At 33.5% G+C, this 22762-nt stretch overlaps 1 protein-coding gene across 6 annotated transcripts in view; it reads left to right on the top strand.

Annotated features, from left to right (window-relative positions):
- The window catches only part of LRP1B (LDL receptor related protein 1B), a 1876014-nt gene that overhangs the window by 840585 nt on the left and 1012667 nt on the right, over window positions 1-22762 (top strand). For all 6 annotated transcript variants that reach the window (XM_073241389.1, XM_073241391.1, XM_073241392.1 and 3 more), the window contains exons 4-5: window positions 14348-14467; window positions 18949-19077. In XM_073241389.1, coding sequence (XP_073097490.1) covers window positions 14348-14467; window positions 18949-19077 — 249 coding nt within the window. The remainder of the gene's footprint in view (window positions 1-14347; window positions 14468-18948; window positions 19078-22762) is intronic.

Here is a 22762-nt window from a genome sequence, read left to right as displayed (position 1 = left end):
CTCTCCCTGCTCCATTTCTCTTCCTTCCTCTAGTGATCTGGGTTGATGAAAGGGCTTGGGTCCTTCTGGATCACAGCTTCAGTACTTTACTCTTTCCCTTGAGGTCCTCTGGTTTCCCCAGCTGTAGACAGTCTGCTGCAGTCTTCTTTCCTGTTGGTCTTTTAGGATTTGATGCATTTGTTATATTTTCATATTATATTTAGTTTTGGGAGGAGGTTTCTGTCTCTCTTCTCATGCTGCAATCTTTCATCCATCCCTATCCTTTTACTTTAAATCTACTTGTATGTATGTTTGAATCTAAAGTGTTTCTCTTCTATATGTGGTATGTTGTATCTTAACATTTTGTCCAGCTGTAAACTCTGACTTTTGATTGGGCATTTGATACATTAACATTGAATGTCTTTATTATTAGTCATATTTATGTTTGCCAATTTAGTTTTTGTTTTCCATGTAATTCATGTCTTTTTTCATTCTTCTTTTCCTCCTGTTTGTTTCTGTTGCATTATGTGTTTCCTTGTTGGTACCTGTTAGCATGCACTAGTTGCCAACTGATTTCTCTACTTTTTTAATGCACTCTGGATTAATTTCTCCACAGCCTTATTTAATAACATTTTGATTTTTCAGAAGTAAACTTGCAGATTTGTTCTAATTCTAGGAGGTTTCTTCTTCTTAGCTGTCTTTTGCTCTGATTCTAGGTGACATATGTTTTAATTTGTTGCTCTCGTGGAACTACCATCCTTGTCTTAATTAATTACCAACAAAATATCTTGTTTTTGACTGTGCCCTTCGGCTTGAACTTCCCTCTACTCTATTCCAAATAAAGTCAGTTACACTGGGAACAATGACATAATTTTCTGTTCTTTAAGCCTACATTTATCTGTGGGCAGAATCTCTGTATAACCACTTCCAACTTATGAGTGTATTCCTCCTGTATTTAATGTGATACCCCTGCCTTTTGCTGTGTCTATTGTTCTCCAGGTAAGAATCACTCGAGTTCAGTCTCTATCAGAGAATAAACTTCAGTGTTCTGCTGCAATGATTAGAAGAGAAGTTATAGAAGGTCTGACTTTTCCTTTCTACTAGTTCCCCTCTTCACATCTCCATATACTGCCTTAACAATACTTGCACTCTTACAGGGCTGTTAGCTTCCTCCAATTCCTCAGCCTTCCCAGGTTTGGATGTTGTAGTACACTTGCTTCTTGGTTCTCTTCCAACAGCTTCCATGCTGTATACCTTGAGTTCCAGTCATATCAAAATTTGTTTCAATAGTATGCCCTGATTTTGTGCAGTGTACAATATATGTTTTTGGAGTGAAGCGACCGTGATCATTATCCCTTTGAACTCCTTTAACCCTTGGCTTAGATTTTAATTTTGATACCTTAGCACTGTAAAGGGCTACATTAGTCAACACTCATTTATAGATTTTTTGCTTAAATATTGATTGATAATCTTTTCTAGTCTCCTTTCATATTTTCTTTTTTCTTGTAGATTTGTGCCTCTCATCACTTTTATTGAGGATTTGCAAAGTGCAGAGGTGAATAGGTCTGTTTAATCTCTATGTTTAACATAACCAGATAGCACCTTTTGACCTAATATGTGTCAGGCACTGTGTTGCATTTTCTTTTGTTCATTCTCATTGTGTTGAACATACAGACACCCTCCCAAGTTTATTGTTGTTTTCTGTGGTCTGGGACTAAGATGAGGATTTAAGAGAATGATGTTTGTCCTTTGAAGGGAAAAAATGACTTTTATCTTTACTTTCCAAACATATTTAAATAGTCATAAATTCCTCTAACCTACTAAATGTGCAGAAAGTTCTAGAAGTTCTGAGCTCCCTTTATGAAAGAGGTTTCTTTATTCATACTGCTTCACCTCCTCTAACCCAAATTATATTCCCTCCATCCTATTATGTTTATCTCACCTGAGCTATGTCATATATAATTTATATGCATATAATCCTTCTTCCACTATATTTGTTTTCTTACACATCTACCTCTAGGCATGAAAACTACCTTGGTAACTATATGTAGTTTGTACTGGATAATTTATTTTTCTCAAGTCCTTATGGTAAATTTGATTACATCTTTTGCTCAAGCATAGTTTCCCTGTAGTTGCAACTAAATATATTGAGCCAGCAAGGACCTGGTATTGGTTATCTTACTATTAATATATCCAGCATATCATCCATACTGTAAAATTAAATGCAAAACACCAAAACAACATGTATAATACCACAAAATATCTTGGGTTTACTAGTCCAATGTACCTTGCATTCTCAGCTTTCTTACCTTTACCTCTGCCTAAACCAGTCCACATCTCAGCTCTTAGATGATACTCAATGCATTATAGAGCATGTTTGCACTAATTATATCTTTTAATATTCATAAAAACTTATTAAGACATTTGCTAGGTTTGAAGTTAAGGCTCAGAAGGGTTAAGAAACTACTCCACAGTTAACCATCTGGTAAGAGATAACCTAAATAAACCTATGTCTGATACCTTAAGACTAGAGTATATTTCAAGACACCATGTGTGCCTAGTATATTCTTCTATATAAAAAAAAAAATGGAAGTGAAAATTACTAGATTTCTTTGACAGAAATGGTGTTAATGATTCTAATGATAACAATATCACTGCCAACCTATATGGATATATTAGAACTCTGAAGGCCATTATGCTAAGAAGCCTCTTAAGAAATCAGAACATAAAGTTGCTAAATTATTAGAAATGATTTTATTTGGAGACCCAAAATAAGTAATTTTCCATACAGTGTTAGCCGATGAATTGGGCTGTTGTTCTCCAGGTAAGAATTGAGTAAACCCTCAACTTGCATATATTACTAAAAATGGGAAAATACTGTATGGGTGGCAACTTATAATAGGCTTTTATAATGTATCAGGCACTAAACTAACTGCTTCTTTTGAGTTACTGTCTTTAAAACCAACCAACCCTATGAAGTCAGTTTTGGCATTAGCTTCATACAATTTGACCTGAGAAGAGAATCCCATACAAGCCATGTGTTTGCTTTATTTTATCTTTTCATATCATCTCTTTTGGATAAAATTGAGGTAACCATTTTTTTCTGATACACAGTATTCCCACTAATACAGAATATAGGTTTGTCAGTTAGCAAATTTTGCCAATGTATATTTTAGCCAATTCTGTCTTTTCATAATGTAAAATAATCTTTTCTCATTTGCTTGTGCTTTGATAACTGGATTTTAATTTTCCATGTAATGAAAACTGTTTAAAAGTTCTGCATGTTTAAGAACTCTGCCATTAAAATAAGAAGTTTCTTAAAAAATCAGAACCTAAAGTCACTACATTATTAAAAATGATTTATTTGGAGGCATAAAATAAACCATTTTCCATCCAATGTTAGCCACTGAGTTGAGATATTTGGAACTCTTTCTCCAAGTAAACCGTCAGTTGTGCAGAGATAACACAAAATGGGAAAATCTCTTAAAATTTGTGTGGCTCACTTTCAGTTTAATTTTGTTGTTGTTACTTTGGTTTACTTTTGTTTAGTTTATGCATTTCAAAATATATGTGGTAGCATACTTTAAAGTTGCATTCCTGGTATCAGAGAAATAAATGAGAAAACAGCATGAAAATCATGGCAGTAAAATGACATTTCCAGACAGTAAAAAAGAGAGTAAGTGGATATGGGAATGGAGAAAACATACAGATTCTTAACCTTCCTGATGCAGAAGTGATCCAAAGCACTTCCACGCACATTCCATTGGTGAGAACTAGTTATAAGGCCCTCGTTGGATGAAAGGAGAGATAGAATCTAGCAACTCTCTGGGTAGGATGTAGAAACAAGTCTGTAGTATAGAAGGAAGAGTAAAAATATTTTTAAGCAGGTAGCTGTGTTTACTATACAAACTAAATGTCTTTCGCAGTTAGTTGGTTTATTTAGTTACTAATCATTCATAAATGAAATAATATTCAACTATCAGAAAGGATGAGATCTCCAGGTGTTACTTGTACACAATGTATATTAATAGAAAAAAAGTGTATGATCTGTTTAAGCCTAAATTGAGTCCAAAGAATATTTTCTTGAAGCACATGGTTGGCCTACAACCTCTACCTCATAATTAATACATGTAAATTTAGAGAATTTTGTTTCTTTTTGAAAGATTAGTAAATCCTTATGAGATACTATATAAAATGAAAATTATGAAGTGGCAGCTTTGTTATGTCCACTTATTAAAGATTTTAAAAGAATTGTGTATTCTGGTAGCTTTTTGGTAGGGCTTTTTTTTTAAGAAACCATTTTATTTATTTCACTCTTTCTTATTTGTGTTCCTTAAATTTTATTTTCTCTCCTCAATGCACTAACTAGGGCCTCCAAGACACTGCTGAATATGAATGGTATGAGTGGTTATCCTGCTTCTCTTACGACTTGCTCCTAAAATTGGGACAAAATAATTCTTCCAGGTTAAATCAATTCCCTTCTGTTACTGTATTGCTAAGATTATTATTTTTTTTTATCTTGAATGGGTATTGTTTTTGTTAAATGTGTTTAGGCATCTATTGAAATGATCATAGTTTTTTTTCTATTTTAGTCTATTGATAAGGTGGCCTGCAATAATTGATTTGCAAATGCTAAACCAGCTCACTTTGTATATTGCTAGATTTGGATTTTTAGGAATTTTCCACCTATTTTCATAAAGAATGTTGTTCTAGAGTTTCCTTGAATGCATTTGTGTGATTTTTAGTATTAAGGTAATTTTGGCTTCAAATTAATTAAAAACTGCTTCCTTCCCTTCTCTTTTTTGAAAGTGCTACTCTTTCTTCTTAAAGTGTTTGGTAGATTCTACAGTGGAGCTATCTAGGTCTAGTGTTTTTTTGTGTGTGTGTGTGGGAAGCAATTAAATAATAAATTCAATTTCATTAATACATACAGGAATATTCAGATTATTTCTTTTTGAGTGAGCTTTGGCAGTTTGTCTTTCACGGAACTTGTCTCTTTGATCTATGATGTCATACATAAGGGCATAGAGTTGTTCATAGTTTTATTACCTTTTTGAAGCCATAGCGTTTGTAGTGATTTTTTTCTTTGCTGATATTTGTAATTTGTGTCTTTTTGTGAATTTACCAAAACTATAGGATACCAGATCAATATATTTGTAAATCAATTGTATTTGTAAATGCTAAGTAAAATTGGAAATTGAAATAAACAATACCACTTATGACAGCACCAGAATTATGAAATACTTAGGTATAAATTGAACAACATACGTGTAAGATTTGTATGCTGGTAACTTAGGGAACAAAAAAACTAAAAAGTTCCAAATGTACATATTCATCATATTTGTGGAATAGGAGACTCAGTAGTGCTAAAATGCCAATCTTCCCCAGTCTATAGATTCAACATAATTCCAATTAAAACCCCAGCAGGATTTCTGGCAGGCTGATTTTAAAATTTATATGAAAATATAAAGGGCCAAGAACATCGAGAGCAATCTTAAAAAATAAAAACAAATCATGAGGACTCATGCTGCCTAATTTCAAGACTTACTGTATCAAAAACTGTGATATTGGAGAAAGAGAAAAGATGCAGAGTAATTAAACACAGGCATACAGAAATACTCCAATACATAGTCAATTGATTTTTAACAAGTGTGCAAAGTTAATTCAATGGAGAAAGGTTCATCTTCTCAACATATGGTGCTGAAACAATTCATTCAATTAAAAAGAAAAAGTCTTGATTCATGTCTTACACCACATATGGAAACTAACTCAAAACAGCCAAAAACCTGAAGCTATAAAATTACTAGAAGAAAACATAGAAATTGACTTACTTAGGATTTCCTAGATTTGACACTCAAAGGATGATTCAAAAAAGAAAATATTGAGAAACTGGACTTAATCAAAATTAAGGATCTTTTTTTCTTTGCAATTCTGTTATTTTAGAGTATTTAATAAGAAAGTAAAAAGAAGCTGCAGTGGGAGAAAATATTTACAAACCAAATATCTCATAATTAAGATATAATATCTTACAATAGAGTTGTAAGAATATATATATTTCTGCTCTTAAAACTCAATAATAAGAAAACAAACAACCTCATATAAGGTGGGGAAAGATTAAATAGAAAAATCACCAGAGATAACATGAATGGCGAGTAATCACATGGAAAATGTTCAATATTATTAGTCATTAAGAAGTGCAAATTAAAACCACAATAAGGTATATTATAGGTATACCTATTAAACTGGCTAAAAAAATTAAAATCAAATAAAAATCTGATAATGGCAAGTCCTTGGTAGAAGGCCAAGCAGCTGGATGATTCATATACTGGTGGTGGGAATGTAAAGTTGTATAGTTGCTTTGGAGAATAATTTGATAGTGCCTTATTAAGTGAAACATATGTAAGCCAGCATTTCCACATTTACCTGAATGAAATGATAACATATTTACAGGAGACTTGTATGTGAATGTTTATAACAACTTTATTCATAATAAGCTAGAATTAGAAACAACTCAAATGTCCATCACTTGTGAAATGGATAAACAAACTGAGCTACATTCATAGATGGGAATGCAATTCAGAAATAAAAAGGAGGGACTACTGATAAAATAATGTGGATGAATCTCAAATATAATATGCTAAGTACAGATGCTACAGGCTGGATGATTCCAGTTATAGGACATGCTGGAGAAAGCAAAACTATTGAAACAGAAAGCAGCAGAGACTGCCAAAAAATGGTGATGGGGAGATAAATTTATTACAGAAAGGTACAGGAAAATATTTTGGGGTTATGGTCCTGTTCTGTTATAAACTATATTGGTTATAAAACTATATTCATTTGCCAAAACTCACAGAACTGTACAGTAAAAAGAATGAATTTTACTGTATGTAAATTCTACCATAATAACAAAAACATGCTGAAAATTTGAGGCCAGGCCTAGAGTTAGTGCTAAGCAAAGAAGTCTAGAGAAATCGTCTTTAGCAGTCGTAAGTAGCAGCCTAATCTCTGTAAGCCAGCTCATGCTACATTTCACTAGGACAAGGAAACAGGGTGAGAGGATGAATGATGTGGCACAAATTATCACCCTTCTAAATGTGTCAAGCATATGTCCTGCTGATGAGAGGGACTGTCTGGTGTGATAAGTAGCTGCATCAGCTTTTCAATCTCCAAATACAAAAAGTGAGGGAAATACTTACTTTTTGAGTGTGCTACAGAAGGAAAGAATAACTTTTTCTTCATTACTATGATTATTGTTGTTGGTTAAAAGGCATTTTGTATAAGCCAAATTCAAGGAGCAATTTGATTACTAAAATGAGAATAAAACATCGTTCTATTTTGTAAAATAATGTAGGAGATAACTTATGTATTAAGAAAGGTGCCTATGTTTTTTTGTACTTCTGAAGAGTTTATAAAAGTTCTAATTTGCTCTCAGGGAGAAACATATATTCTAGAATCACATGCATGAAAGAGCAGAGCTGTGTTTTCACTGTCCTGCTAAGTCCAATACATTAATGTGAATTGTGATCAATGTGAATTGTTCGATTATAGGTTATAAAGGCAGCCAGCATAATGCTATTGACTACACCATGTGTGATCTGATAGCTACACATACAACACTGCAAACAATGGTTCTTTGGCTTAGAGATATTTGTATAAATAAAACTAATGAGAAAAAAACCTTCTAACAGTAGTAACATGTAATTGTTGGAATCTGGTTACCAATTTCTAATTACCATTCTCTACTGTCTTGTTTTTTTTTACTCTGAGATGGGCTAGCAAAGTTTTTTTATTTGTATGTTTCTTAAGTCATAAAATCTGTACACATTTGTAGAAATTTGTTCTAAATCCCAGTGCTGTTAAAAGTCATTACAATCCCTAAAGACTATGCAGACTAGCATAAGTATTTGGTGTATATTGTTTGTCTAGATCATTAATTGGTCCACACTTATGTAGCAAATTAAATGTGGATGTGCATTGCTTCAGATAGTAATATTCTTATTTTACAGAAACAAGTTAGCCATTCATTTCCTGAAGTTAGCATTTCCCTTTCTGCTGGGGACTTTGCATTCAGGTAAAGATTTCAGGACTAATAACCTAAAAAAAAATTATCTTCTCCTGAATACATTAAAAGATAACATAAGTCATTTGGGGCAAAAGTAGAACTATGCCATGTAACACCCAAAAATAAAGGAGCAAAAGAGAAGACCCTTCTATTGTAAAAAGAAATGTAGCTCCAACTTTCTTGAAGAGTATGTAAATTATGACAAGAATATTGGCAATAGATATTATGTTGTACTAAATGGATGATGAAGCATATAAGGTAAAATGATAATACAACTGGTAATGATAGTAGAAAGAGTTATGATGTGTCAGGCAATAGTTTAAGAACTTTGCCTCACAGCAATCCTGAAGTAGTCTTATTTATCCTCATTGTGGAGATAAGGAAAAGCAAGGACAGAGGGCTTCAGTCATTAACCATTACCAAAAAACCTTGGTTTCTCAGGGGCTTAATGCAACAAAATCCAAGTTTTCTCTCATGTCACAGTCCAATTAGATCATCAGGAGATGCTTCTCATGTGCTATTTCAGGCTCCCTCCATTCTGGGCCTCTGCCATCCCATGATACTACCAGTTTTCTGCTGAATTCCCTTCATCCTGAGGGCTGACAAGTAAAGATTTCAGAATACTGTAGGGGCCAGGTCAGGAAGTGGAACACACTAATTTTGCAAGTATTACATTGTCTCGAAGCAAGCTATATGGCTCCAGCCTAATTCAAGTCAGCTGTGAAATGTCATATTTTTCTTTGCCCAGGAAGAGAAAATAGGATTGGTGAATTTATGATATTCTTTGCCACACTCCCATAGTCTGAAAACCAAGATTGGAGCTTAGGTACTCTGGCTCCAGAGCTCAAAGCTTTAACCATAATATTCTATCACCATTGAGACAAAAGAACAAAAGTACTGAAAGAGAAATGTGATTTAGTATGAATTAGTTTTCTATTCTTCTAGAATTCCTACTACTATTTATTAGTAATACTAATTCAGAAATTTATTTCTTGAATCCTTTTCTAAGTTAGAGAATGGTTTAGAAGCTTATGCCTCAAAGCTACCCACTATTCATAAACTGTTAACTTGCATTTGATAGAGAAGATATATTCACAGTTTGATAATATTCTCTGTACAACTTTGAAAAAGACATAGAAAGACTCCCTAAAAGTCACAGAATAGAATGGATTTGTGTTGAGGAATCTTCATCAATTGAATTTGATTTGATTCCTGAAATAATAGCTCCTCTCCTGTAACAAAGAAGACACTTTTCTTTTAGGGTAAGGCTGAGATAGACAGATCAGCTCCCATGTTTACACGTTTGTATTCTGACTCGCATATTCTATCCCCTTAAATACCAGTGGTCTTCCTTGTCAGTCTAAGATCTAAATCAATGATAATGTCGCATGAACAAATAACTATGCTTCATGGAAAGCACTCTGTGGAGACTGATGATTCAAGTACAAAATTTCTGTTCTACTCAAATAAGCTTTCTAACAAAATTAATCTGATGTGCTTTTAATTATTTACATAATCATTATAGTGTTGCATGTAATTAAGCATAAATTGTATGCAGTTAAGATAGATAACATTACAATAATTGTCAAGCCAAATTTAAAATTTTAGTTTTCCATGTTACTAGTTTTTCGTAGTTCTTCATGATCAGTTAGAAGGATCAATATGTACCTTTCCACCTGGTATCATATACTGTTAAGTCATTTTTCTATTATCTCTGTGAATATACATAAAATATCATACAGAATAAATTCAATAAACCAAAAGCTAAGTTTGCCTTGTCTCTTCTGTGTTTTTAACCACTAGATCCCCAGTTAATACTCAAAACCATGTGTAAGGTCTAGTATTTCATATCCATTTTTTCACCATTTCTCTTTTTCTCCTTAATTCTCTCCATCACTGCACTCATGTTGGTGACTCCTTCCACATGGATTGTCCTCTCTGTACTCCTTGTGTTTCAGGATTGGAGAGGGCAGAAAGATGGAACCCACAGTCTGTGGATTTTCTACTTTGGATTGAGTCAGAAGAGAAGGAGTGGGCTATAGGGATTAAGTGGAAAAATAATACATTTAAAGCACTGAGTTAATATGCCTGCCTTAAAAATAAAGTGCAGACTAAGTGAAGTAGGTCATACCTCTACCTTCATTCTCTTTATTTTATATCATGGTTAAGTCTTTCCTGTGAGAAACCTTAACTTATTTCCTCTTCCTGTCCCAACTCCTTATACATTTATCTCTGTCCTTTCTGCTCCACTGAAAATCTTTTTAAAGGTCTGAATTGACATTATTAGAAAACGCCGGTGTGCTTTTTTGGCTGTACCCAAGAATATTTCTCTAAGAGTTTAACATTTATTAATCTTCTCTTTTCCATGAACTGTTCTTTCTTAGGTTTTATGAAGCTTTCTAGGTTCTCCATCTATGTATTTGATTATTTGTCAGTTTTCTTTGTTGACATCTCTCCTGCTTGTCTTTCACATGTAGAAGTTCTCTGGGTTTTGTTTGTATCATAAATATTCTTTATAAGGGAAGATTATTTCCTCTTTGGGTTTCAATGAACAACTTTATATTTGTGACTTCCAAATCTACATCTCCACTGCAGTTCTTTTCTTACATAGACTCATGTTCTGAGCTCCCTCCTGGCCATTATCTTGTCAACATTTTAACTCAACAGTCAAGGGCAAACTCAGTATTTTCTCCCAAGCTTCCAACCCTCTTGTAATTTTTAATTCATTTTATTGGTGCTATTAGCTCAGTGTCATTTAGTTTTCATCAAGTTTTTGCTCATCCATTCATCTAAATATTTGTAGTCTTAATTTGTCTTTGCCATTTCTAGCCTTTTAGATAGTTTTTCTTCCTTCACTATCTTTTGTGCATCTTTCTCCTTGTTATGAGGTACTTTCAAACAATGTAAGTCATAGTATATCACTTCCATCCTCAATAGCCAGCAATGACTCCCTTTATTAAACTCTGCTTAATCTAAGAACTAATCCACTTTGACCTGGCTCTAGCAATAACTCTAGCCCCATATCCTATTACATCAAACACTATGGATTATCCCACAGGGTTATTTATCATTGTCCATATTTCTTGCAGGCTTTCATGTCTTTTTATTTATTTTCTCATATTGCCCACTTTATCTGAAATAAATGCTCATAAATACTGCTGAGTGCCTCATCTTTTAAATTTCAGCTTAACATTCTTTCACAACTATTTGCCAAATACCTTCTCTCTTTTTAGTTTCTGGGTGGATCCTTCTCCTTTCAGCTCACACTGCTTGTACTTGTATTGAACATATGGGTTTTCTGCTGTGGATTATAGCTGTTGTCTACATTTTTGTCCTTTGTACCTAGCCACACCCATTTCCACACTCCTGTTGTACTACCTTTATTCCCTTAACACAATTTTACCTCCATGGAACTCCAGCAGAGTGCTTAGCATTAACTAGGTGTTCAGTCAATGTTGAACTAAAGTACCATATATATTCAAGACAATTTTGGACTGATTCCACCATAATCAAACAAGATTTGACAACTCAATTACTTTACTTGAATGAACTATCTTTAGGATCTAGTTTAATTTAATGGACTAGAAATGACACCAGAGAATGTTAATCCTCATTTTTAGGGTTAAGCTATTTTATTGATTTATTCTTCCTATAAAAATTATGAAACATTTCTTGTATCTATAGGCCACTACTAGGCCTAGAATGAGTCCCCCCCACACACAAAAAGATACATCATGGTTCCAACTTTACCAAATTATACAGTGGATTTAGAGGCATTATTAAAAACAAAAGCTTCGTGGTCAGACTGGTTTTGTTTTGAGTGCCAGCTCCATCACATGTTTGCTGTGTAATCTTCGGTCAATTATCAGCCATCAGTTTTTCATCTGTAAAATGTAAACTACAATAAAATCTGTATGTTTGACTGCTGTGGGATTTCAAAGAGATTGTGTATTTAAAGAACTTGACATACATTAGGTTTACAATTTGTAGCAATAGATATTGGTCAGAGAAACCAAAATATAAATAATTACTGTAATACAAATAAAAAATGCACTAATTTCAAAAGAAGCATTTATTCCATATTTTTTATCCATTTACAGACCAAATTACTTGTCTTTATACATTATATGAATACGAACATTTATATTAGCATATAATTAGCATGGACCCAAAATCCACACCTACAAATCAAATATGGTTGATTTTTTTATTGGTTGTATTTATATGAAAGAAACAGAAAAGAAACAGCAATTGTTCCAGGTATTTGAAAGAATAATAAATTTAGTATAAAAATATTGATTGTAATCAGAGCAGTGAAAATTAGAAGCTGAAGAGGGTACAGCAAGCTTTCAGCTTTGGTGCAGTAGTATGTCGCAGTCAGAGGCACAGGCATGCTACTTTCTAGACCAGAGGAAAATGCTTCAGTTTCTGCCCTGGGGCACTCCAACCTTAGGAGGTTGATAAGAAGAGGGGGGCCCTGCCATGGATATTGTGAAAGGAGTAAATCTGAAAGTATGGAGCACTAGAAGCAAAGTGCTGAATGTGTACCAGGAGAAGTAGTTAACCGTCAAATGCAGCTGGTATGTCAACTAAGGGGACGACTGAGAAAAGGCCATTGTACTTACCAACATCAGGTTCTCTTCTCTGGAGCAATGCGGATGAAGGCTTGACACAGTGGGTTTAAAATAGAAACAGAGGAGAAGCGAGGGACAGCAAGTTAAGTTTTTTTTTTAAGTTTTGTTATAAAGAAGAATAGAGGATTTGGGCAGTGGTGAATAACAGGAAAAGTGAGGTAGAGGTTTTCTGTTTGTAAGTTGGGGAAAACAAGAACATGTTTGATGCTGAGAATGAGCTAATACAGGAGCCAGAAAACTTTCTGTAAAGCGCTATAGTAAATATTTTGGTTTTGTGGATCCTGGGTCTCTGGAACAAGTCAACTGTGCCTTTGTAATGTAACAGCAGCCATAGACAATGTGACCAATGGGCATGATTATGTGCCAGTAGAACTTAATTGACAAAAACAGACAGGGGTCCTAGTTTTATCTAATACATCTAAAAAATAATAATAAGAGAGGAAGAAGAGAATAGGTGAAATGATTTTCTTGAGTATATGAGAGGGGACAGGATTTGTGCACAGGTATTGGGGTGGGGACTTTGATTACAAATTCAACTACATGCGAAAAGTAAGAACACTAAGGATATGCAGAGGTGGGTAACTGTGGTGCATAAATCTGTGGGAACTCTCCATTGATAGCTTTTATTTTCTCAGAGAGGTAGAAAGCAAGATCATATGCAAGTGGAGTCTTGAGAAGATAAAGTAGTTGCATAAAAAACTTTAAAAGTAATTAAGCTAAGAAAATACTACAGATGATTAAATTTTTAGCAAAACATCAAATATTCAGTTTGGAATGTTTAGCTCTTCTTTTCCACATTGATCTTTTCATATATTTTTACTGTAATTTTTCTGAAGTTCCAGCTAAACCTGTGGCATATATCAACATATTTTGAATTATTTAACTTTAATCTTTAAAATCCGAATTATTTTTTCCTGAGAGAAAAAAGAGATTGTGGCAATATATTAAAAACCCTATTTTCAGACTATAAAATCAATCACACATTCTATCCATATATTTTTCTAGTTTAGCAAATCTTATTCGCATTAGAAATTACTTGTGCAATGAATATGCTCTTGTCACTTTATCACTAATTCATGCATTTATCATATTGAATCCTAATTTGCTTTGAGGGTTACTGACTTTTGCTTCAATAATGTATTTGCTCTGAAAGAGTTCAGATATAATGAAATATATTATGTCCAGTATTTGTCTAATATGTTGCCACCAATGAAAGATAAATTACTGAAATGGAATATATTCACATTGATTGCTGTGAAGGTTACACATGGGTTGTTAAATCAAAACAAGCCCTCAAAAGATAGAAAATCAATTGATGTGTCAGATAGGAAAGGCATAAATGGTGAAATCAAACACTGAATTGACATTTTTCGTCTTGAAATAATTTAATTTAACAGAATTTGAAAGGATTTGTGACTTTAAACATACATAATAACCTTACAAGTGAAACACTGAACAGATTGATCTGAAATTTTATTAACAATACTTCAAACAAATGCAGACCAGCGTATTTGAGAAGGAATAGATATTGTTTGTTTTCTGGACTAATCACAGAAGTTTTGAGACCAGTCAAAACAATATAATCACTGAGTAAATATTACCAATATTTAAATGTAAACAATACACATGTGTACAGTTATATAGAGATAATATCTTTGTTCTTCCTACACAGAACTGTTACCCAATTGTCAACAACTGAATTGTCAGTATAAATGTGCAATGATCAAAAATAGTACAAGATGTTACTGTGAGGACGGATTTGAAGTCAAAGAAGATGGAAGAAGCTGTAAAGGTAAGTATAACCTGTAAATCCATACGTTTTCTTTTTAACAGAGGCTTAGTTAACATGAATTTAATAATTTTGAGCACCTACCATATGCTTTACACATGTTTATGTTAATTTTTTTGTTTTAGATATAAAAGTTAATACTTCTCCAAAACCACGTCCATAAACATTACAGATAAGCAATTATATACATATATATGTTTCTAGTTCATATTGCAAAAATGACAAACATGGGAAATTGTCAACAATAAGAGTGCTTTGGTTAACCATTAAAATATTAGATGTAATTATTTTAACTTGCTGAATGTTTGTGTCTATTATATAGGTGCAGTGTAGGAGATATTTGTTATTAACTAAGCTAGGTTAATAAGCATCTAATGTTCTTTACAATTTTTGGATTGGTAATTCTGGTCTTTGGCATTTTGCCAATATTAATGATGAACACACACACAAATATATATATACACTTAAATATATATATACAAATACATATACATATTTAATGTCTCCTTTCTTGCTTTTGTAAATGCTCTATAAGAATATTTACTCTGAAATGACTCCACTCTGCCATACCGAACAATTGTAGTTTACTTCTCTACTCTGCCTCCAGTTATACATATGTTTGTATGTGTATAAATTTGATATATTCACAATGGTTTTTAGCATCTATATATAGAAACCATAAAAATATAGAATCTATATATAAAATTGAGGAAAATCTGCATTCCTAGAGACATTAGTAAACAGAATATTTTCCAAAGAAATTGGTGCTCTGCTGATTATTTTAAACCTTTGCTTTAATAGTATCACTTTTACCTTAAAATGGAGTCTTAAAGGTGAAAGAGTCCTCAGAGAGAATATTGTTCAAAATCCCTATGACAAACTGAGAAAAGTGAGACCCTGAGAGATTAAGTGACTTTCTTAACTCCATTGATCTTCTCAGTAGTAGACTTGGGACTAAAACTCAGGTCTGGAAGGCCCCACTCATTCTTGAAGAGATTTATTGCTTTTTAATGCATATCTGGGCCATTTTTATTTTATTGCTTGTATGTTTTCTGCATAATGCAAGAGTCATAGACACATATATGATTAAATGTTTATTGGAACCATAGCCTGCATAATCTATCAGAAGATGAAACTGTTATATTTAGATGACTCACATAATTTTTAAAACAATATTTAAGAATATCACATACAAAAGTTCAGACTCTCTGAAAGAAAAAATCTTATCTGGTAACTCTGGACACCTTATAATCACAAAAGTCAGCCAGATATGAATATGTCTGGACATGCCTGCAGTTTCCAGTTCCTCCACACAGCCAGGCTGATACATCTGTACTATCTCTTACTCAGTCTTTTGCTTACACCTGACTCCTGGGAAAGTAAGCATTTTCAGCTCCTTTTGTGTGGCTCTCTTTTTCCTGAATCCCTTAATTAAATCCTTAAAATAATCATAATCCATTTCTTCTGTTGGCCTTTAATAAGGAATTGCACACAATCATTATGGAAGGTCACCAATGGAGAGGAACTCTTTTATTTTCTCTGCACTCCTGAATGTCCAAGTATGAGCATCATTTATATCTTTTTGATGCCATATTTTCAGGATTTTCTCTGTCCATAAAGAGAGAAAGAGGCAGCATTATGAGTAATGACATGCCTATTCCTTGCAGCCAATTTTACAGAATTATATCAATGTCATAGTGCATTCTGGCTAAGGAGAAAGAACCAAAAGAAATCATTAGTCTTATTGCTCTCCTGGACAGCATAACTATATCAGAAAGACTGAACTGGGTAAGAATCATTTCTGCCACTAAGGGCTGGACTTCAAAATACAAGCTTTAATATCTTTCATTATCACTCTAGAATTATCTCCAAAAATTATTCTTCCTATCCCCAAAGCTAGTTATTTCAAACAAGCCATCCATGAATCTAAGCTATTACATGAAGCTAAAGAAATCTGAAAAAGTGCAAATTAGTGTCCTACAAATGCATAGTTTCCCAATTTAAATGGCTTCTAGCAACTCAGCAATCCTTTTGCTTTTCTTTAGTAAACTCTTTTCTTAGCTTGGGGGGCTGAGAGTCTCCACACTTTAATCATGTGATTGGTCTTTCTGGTAACCAGCCTGCATCCTGAGATATAGTGTTCCCACCCTGAGTCACCTCATTATTCTCTTGTGAATTCCAAGCAGGTTCATTATAAATAACAAAAGACTATGTTCAGAAAATTACAAGGGTTTTGGGAACTCTGTGCCTGAAACTGAGGACAAAAACTAAATACACATTTTAATTATACCACAGCAGTTTAATCCATTTAACACTACAACCTCAAACCATCTTGTTAACTTCTCTCTCCTCTTCCTTTTAAATCTGTCCCTTTCCTTCACCACTTCTATCCAAATCTGCTTCCAGGAGTCCCAAATTCTCTTCAATTTCAGTATTTCCAAGCTCCAGTGACCAAACTCTGTTAATAGGCCATCATTGGTATATCCTATCCCATTTAGTGACTCAGCAAAACAAAAGCATATTGCAGTTAAGAATATCTACCTTCCAATGATGGCAGTGACCCCTTTCCCCCCTTCACTGCACCAGAGTCACTACACCAATGTTTTAATGCCAAATCCAAATGGCAATTTCAGTATTTATCTTACTGGATTTCTTCATACTATATAACACTTTGGAGCACTCTGATATGCTTGAAAAGCTTGCCTTTTTAACTTCTTAAACTTTTCCTGAAGTCTCCTTAGAAGGAGTACCATGGATTCCTCTTTCTTAAACCACTCTTTACATATTGGTATCTTGCAGGATTTTGCTCTAGCAGAGCTTTTCCCTCTTTCCCTTTCTCTCTCTGTGGGATATAACCCTTTGCTATTTAAAAAACAAATCTATTATCCATATGCTATTGACTCTCACATACTCCAGAATAGATCTCACCATATATACTGGTCCCATGTTTCCAACTACTTATTAAGCATTTACTCAAGGGTGCCTTCCCTACAGACACCTCCATTTAATACATCCAAATCAAATTCATATTCTCCTCCCATGATATGTCCATTCAAATCTACACATCTTATAAATTAGACCACCATTCACTTCTATCATATCCAATCAGTCTTCATATGTTGTCTATTCTTTCTTAAACATTTAAGTCCACTCCCTCTTTCTTTTCCATTCCCACTATGACTGACTTAGTTAAATAAGATGACTTCAATATACAATTTCTTGTAGGAAATTAGTACATGACTAACTTTCCAAGATCTCTTCTCTACATTCCACAATCCATTTTTTATGAATTTGTCCATTTTTAAAATACAAAGGTGACTATATGGCTCAGCTAATTAATACCTTCCTCATGCCTATGGATAATGTATAACCCTTTAGCAAATAATTTCATTATCTAGTTCCAAAACTACATCCCTAGTTTCATCTCTTAGCACTTCCCATTGTCTGCCCTTACTCTGTGTGACTCCTTACACTTCTCTGAAATCATTCTTGTCATCTCAATGCCTTTTTACATGCTCTTTTGTTTAACTGGAATGCCTTTTTCCATCTCACCCCTTTTTAATTCATCTAAGGAAATCTGACTCATCTTTTCAACTCACCTCAAGATGCAGCCTTCATTTAACATTCTCCCTCCATGTACAAATAGGGTCACTTGCTTCTCAATGTTTGCCTCCTAACTAGAGTAAGGAAATGTGTACAATCAAAATTATATTTCACTAGACTTGTTTCACTTAGGGGAAGGAAAAATGTTTTATCAATTTTGGTTTCTTCAGAGATTAGTATAGTGCTAACAAGACAGACTGAATATACATTTATTTAAATTACTAGCTGACAGATTTTTTTTTTTAATTTACCTGGTTGGTTAAGAAACATAGGTACCTTCTATTTACAGAGATTTGAACAAGATGTTATAGGGGTGAATATGCAAGGAGGAAGGAGGGAGGGAATAGAAGAAGGACTATAGATATTAAAATAAAATTTGATTAAGATGAAATTTCTCTTTTCAACAAATACTCAATAGCTTCCCTTTTTTGAATTAGCAAGGTGGTTTGAATAGTTTGGCTCAGAATTCTTATTTAGTATTTTCATTGAGAACCATGTTACTAAACTAATTATTTGTTAAAATAGTGAAAAAGTCAATGTCATAAACACTAGAACTATTTACCAGATATTCAGCAGAATGTATTTTATACCATTGCAAAAATATCCAGGGACTTCTACCCTGTCCAGGGACCCTGATCATTTATTTATGCAAATAAGACCTCTTAAAATAAAAGATTGGATATTAAGTTTGATCTTGTATCTCTGTAACTATTAAAGCAACAATGAATTTGACTTTTTATGTGGTTTTTAAGAATTATTGGAGTTGGGGCTTCCTTTTTAAAACAATAATTTACTTCCAAAATTAAAAAAAAATGTTTTCTTCAAGGAGATATAAAATGCCCAACAATAAATCTTAGAAATGATGCCAATTTTCCTTTTAGATCAAGATGAGTGTGCTATTTATGGTACCTGCAGCCAGACCTGCATAAATACATACGGATCCTATGCTTGCAGTTGCGTGGAGGGCTACATAATGCAGCCTGATAACAGATCTTGCAAAGCCAAACATGGTAAGTCATCATCTTTTTTTTGCCCTCCTATGATTTCTTATTTCCTTCTTGCAGTTCCTTTTCACTGGAGATGTGATAAAGGAATAGGGTCTTTGAGGAATAAATTTTTCAGTTTACTGATCCATACTTAGAAATCCAGAGCACTATTTTAGTGAAACTCCTTCCATTTCAGCAAGTTTCTAATTAGCAAAAACCTGTTCAAAAGAAATGAATGAATTGATTTGAATTACCCAACTCCTGAACTATGCAACAGATTTTCAACTAGTTTCTTTGAGCTTCTGCTTTCCCACAAAAATTCATATTGCACATAATAGTTAAAGTGATCTGCTAAAATGTAAGCCAGATCATGTCATTCTCTTGCTTATAAATATTTCCCAATAATGTTCTCTCACCTTGAGAACAAAACCCAAACTTCTCACAGGACCTGTAAGGGCCTAATGGCCTGGTACCATTTACGTTTCCAATCTCATCTCCCACTACTTTTTCCTTTCATCATGAGTCATGCTGGTTTCCTGGTCCTTCTTCCAGCACATTGCTATTGCCCTTGAGATCTTTCCATGTGCTGTGTTATCTGCCTGCAATGCTTTTATCTTTGATAATCACATTCTTATCATTCAAGCTTTGGCTAAAATGTCAACATTTAGAATGACCTTCTCTGACTGTTCCACTGATGGTGTATACCCTCTCCATAACTATCTTATTTTCTAATTGTAATTATTTATGTATTCCTATTCCATCATTATATGACTTTTCAGTTTTATTTTCCTTATAGCACTACCATTTGAAATAAATTCATGTATGTATTTATTTATCATTTGATTTCCTCAGAATAATGTAAGCATTATAAGACTACAGAACTTGTCAGATTGGGTCATTGTTATTCATTCAGTTCTGATGATTACCTGAAACAGACAGGTACCAATGAATGTTTGTGGAAGGAAAAAGGACAAAAGGAAGGAAAGGAAAGGATGAGAAGGAATTAGCTTATTTCTAATCACAATCACTAAAATGAATGCTCTACTCTTAAATGTTTGAATTTTGTATTTCTAAGTTGCCTTTTTTTTGCCTCTTACTGCAAATAAAGCCTGTAGTTTCTACACAGTATTCAGCTTATAATAAACACTAAGTATTGTTTTTTTCTAATGAAATAGCCTGGAGATGTGCTAGTAACAATAAGATAATGCTAATTTTTGTGGGCTGAATTAGCTTGAGAATAATGTAAGGAGATATTATACACAGTATTCCATCTGGCTTCTTCCAACTTCCCCCAAATCTGGTTTCATTTCATGTATTTTCACGTTATAATGTTGTGATCAATTAATGAATGTCCCCTACCTATTTTTATTAGCAATTGGTAAATTAGTCATGGGACAGGACTCTTGTTCAAGTCCAGATTGAGCAAAGCATTGGATTTGTTTAGCAAGCTGCTGATGTCTCCCTCTACGATACCACCTCATGTTATAATTTCAACATTTCTCTGAGGTAGCGTGTTTAATAATTCACAAAACATTTGTATACAGAATTACAAAAAAAAGAAACTCTTCTACTTCTTAGTTCACTTGTTTGAATTACTGATTTACTTTATGAAACCCTATTTATTTTGGGGGCAATCCTTGAGAAAAATTAGGTCATGTATGTGTTCCTCTTTTTTCTACTATTGAGAGCTCTGATTTTAAATATTGATGGACTAAAGAAGTAGAAGGCTTGTTCTTTGCTGTTACTATTGATCCATACAATATTCAGTATTATTGTGGGTACACAAGTAGAGTGTAATAAAATAAACCCTAAACAAAGGGACACTTCTCCTCTACATAGAGAGGATATCTGACAAAAACGGAGTGTAACCTGAAAGGGCTGGTACATGATATGTAATGCTGAATCAAGGACATTTGATGACTCTAGAACTGATGATGGAATATATAAATTCCTTCACCTCTAGGCATTTGGCTTGATGACAATATTGGCTTATAGAGTTTGAAAAATATACAGTTTCCATGGGATTGTTCCTGTGGTTTGAATGTTGAGTTGGTAGTAATACAGTAAATGAGCACAAGTCCATAACATATGACTGACTAGTTCTAAAGATCACATGGATTTTTGAACCAATGTATTGTACAATTCAAAGGAAAACTATCAATTTTGCTTTAGTTTTCTCAAATTTATAGGATATTTTTGGTTTCAATTATATTTAAAATTGTATTTGATGCATTAGCTTTTAAAATTTTTGTGGCAATTTTATCATACCATATTGTTGCTATGACTAATATTTACTGGGAAAAAGTTACAAATTAAATCACAATCATCTTAAGGCTTTGCCATTTCTACTTTCCATTACCTGGCTGCTTAGATTGGCCCCTCTTTTTCCTTCTTCTACAATAATACCCTACTGGACTCCAGAATATGACTTTCCCTGCAAGTCAAGCAGTTCCAGGGCTCTCAGAAGCCACAGGATGTGAGAATGGGCTGGCCCAGGATAGTGTGTATGTAAATGATATCTAGGCTTTAGAAAGAAAGAACAATATAAAAAAATATAAAGCCTAAATGGTACAGTGGAAAGCTAGAACTAGACCTAAGAAGAGGGTTCTGCAAAGCCTTACTAGATAATGGGAAAATAAAAGTTCCAGGGAAAGTAGCCTTTTATGTGAAGGCAGAGAGAGGCAGTCAACTGACTTTGAGAGCAGCTTATAAAGGTGATGAACTAGTTTAGCACAGAATCATATCATGGCTGCTCCCTAACTGTTCTTCCCAAAACTTGCCTATGGGTTCTTATTTTCAGTGTGACAATTGATAGTAATTAGGAAAATTAATCTGAGTCAATTGATTATCCCTTCTTTGTAATATGATACCTGAACTAAAGTAAAATTCACAAACCTTAAGAGCATCTTTAAGAAATAACTCTATTATGGGGAGGAGATTTTAGGCCCTAAGGCAGTTGGGGGAAGAGATTAATGTTAGGCAGGAGGCCTTTTCATTCCTGTTAATTCATGCAATGCAGATAAATTGTTTTCTTTTCCATACTTTATAGATTGACTACTGAAATATAGAAGTAATTGTTTCAGACTTGGGAGGAATGTCAAAAGTAATCTAGTCTAACTATCCATTTGATATCAACATTTCCAAGTGGAAGAAAATCTAAAATGTAAATTAAAAAAGATAACTTTAATTTAAATGATATAAATGTGTGTTAAAAATAATTTAATTTAAATAATGTCTATTCGATGATACTCTGTAGGAGGAGACATACTAGAATATGAATGTCACTGGTGGAGTATTTATTACTTTGGAATGGGACACACATTAAAAGCTAGTAATTTTGAAATAAACATTAGGACTTGTCATATGGAAACAAAAATATTTTAACAGTAATGGTCAAAATATGTATAGGTATCCAGTAAAACTTCCTGTAGATTTTTACATATATTTTGAGATGAGTTCTAATAATGACTTGTCAAATCTGAAAATTAAAAGGTTTCCTTCCCTTAATTTAACGTATTTTCTTATAACTGATTTAGGGTGATTTTGATGCAGAAAAATGTGTTGAAGGTGGGCACCCAGGGCTGAAAGCAGGTTTATATAGACCCTGTAAGAGTGCAAGTAATAGTCAAAGGGGTTTAACTTATAAACTGTTACCAGTTTTACTCCTGATAAATTCAGGCTCATTGGACTGTATTTTCTAGTGTCCTGA

Source organism: Manis javanica, chromosome 7 (assembly GCF_040802235.1).
Source record: "Manis javanica isolate MJ-LG chromosome 7, MJ_LKY, whole genome shotgun sequence".
Classification (NCBI taxonomy): Eukaryota; Metazoa; Chordata; class Mammalia; order Pholidota; family Manidae; genus Manis; species Manis javanica.
The sequence above is the reverse complement of the archived record's forward strand: the minus strand, read 5'-3'. Positions and strand labels throughout refer to the sequence as shown.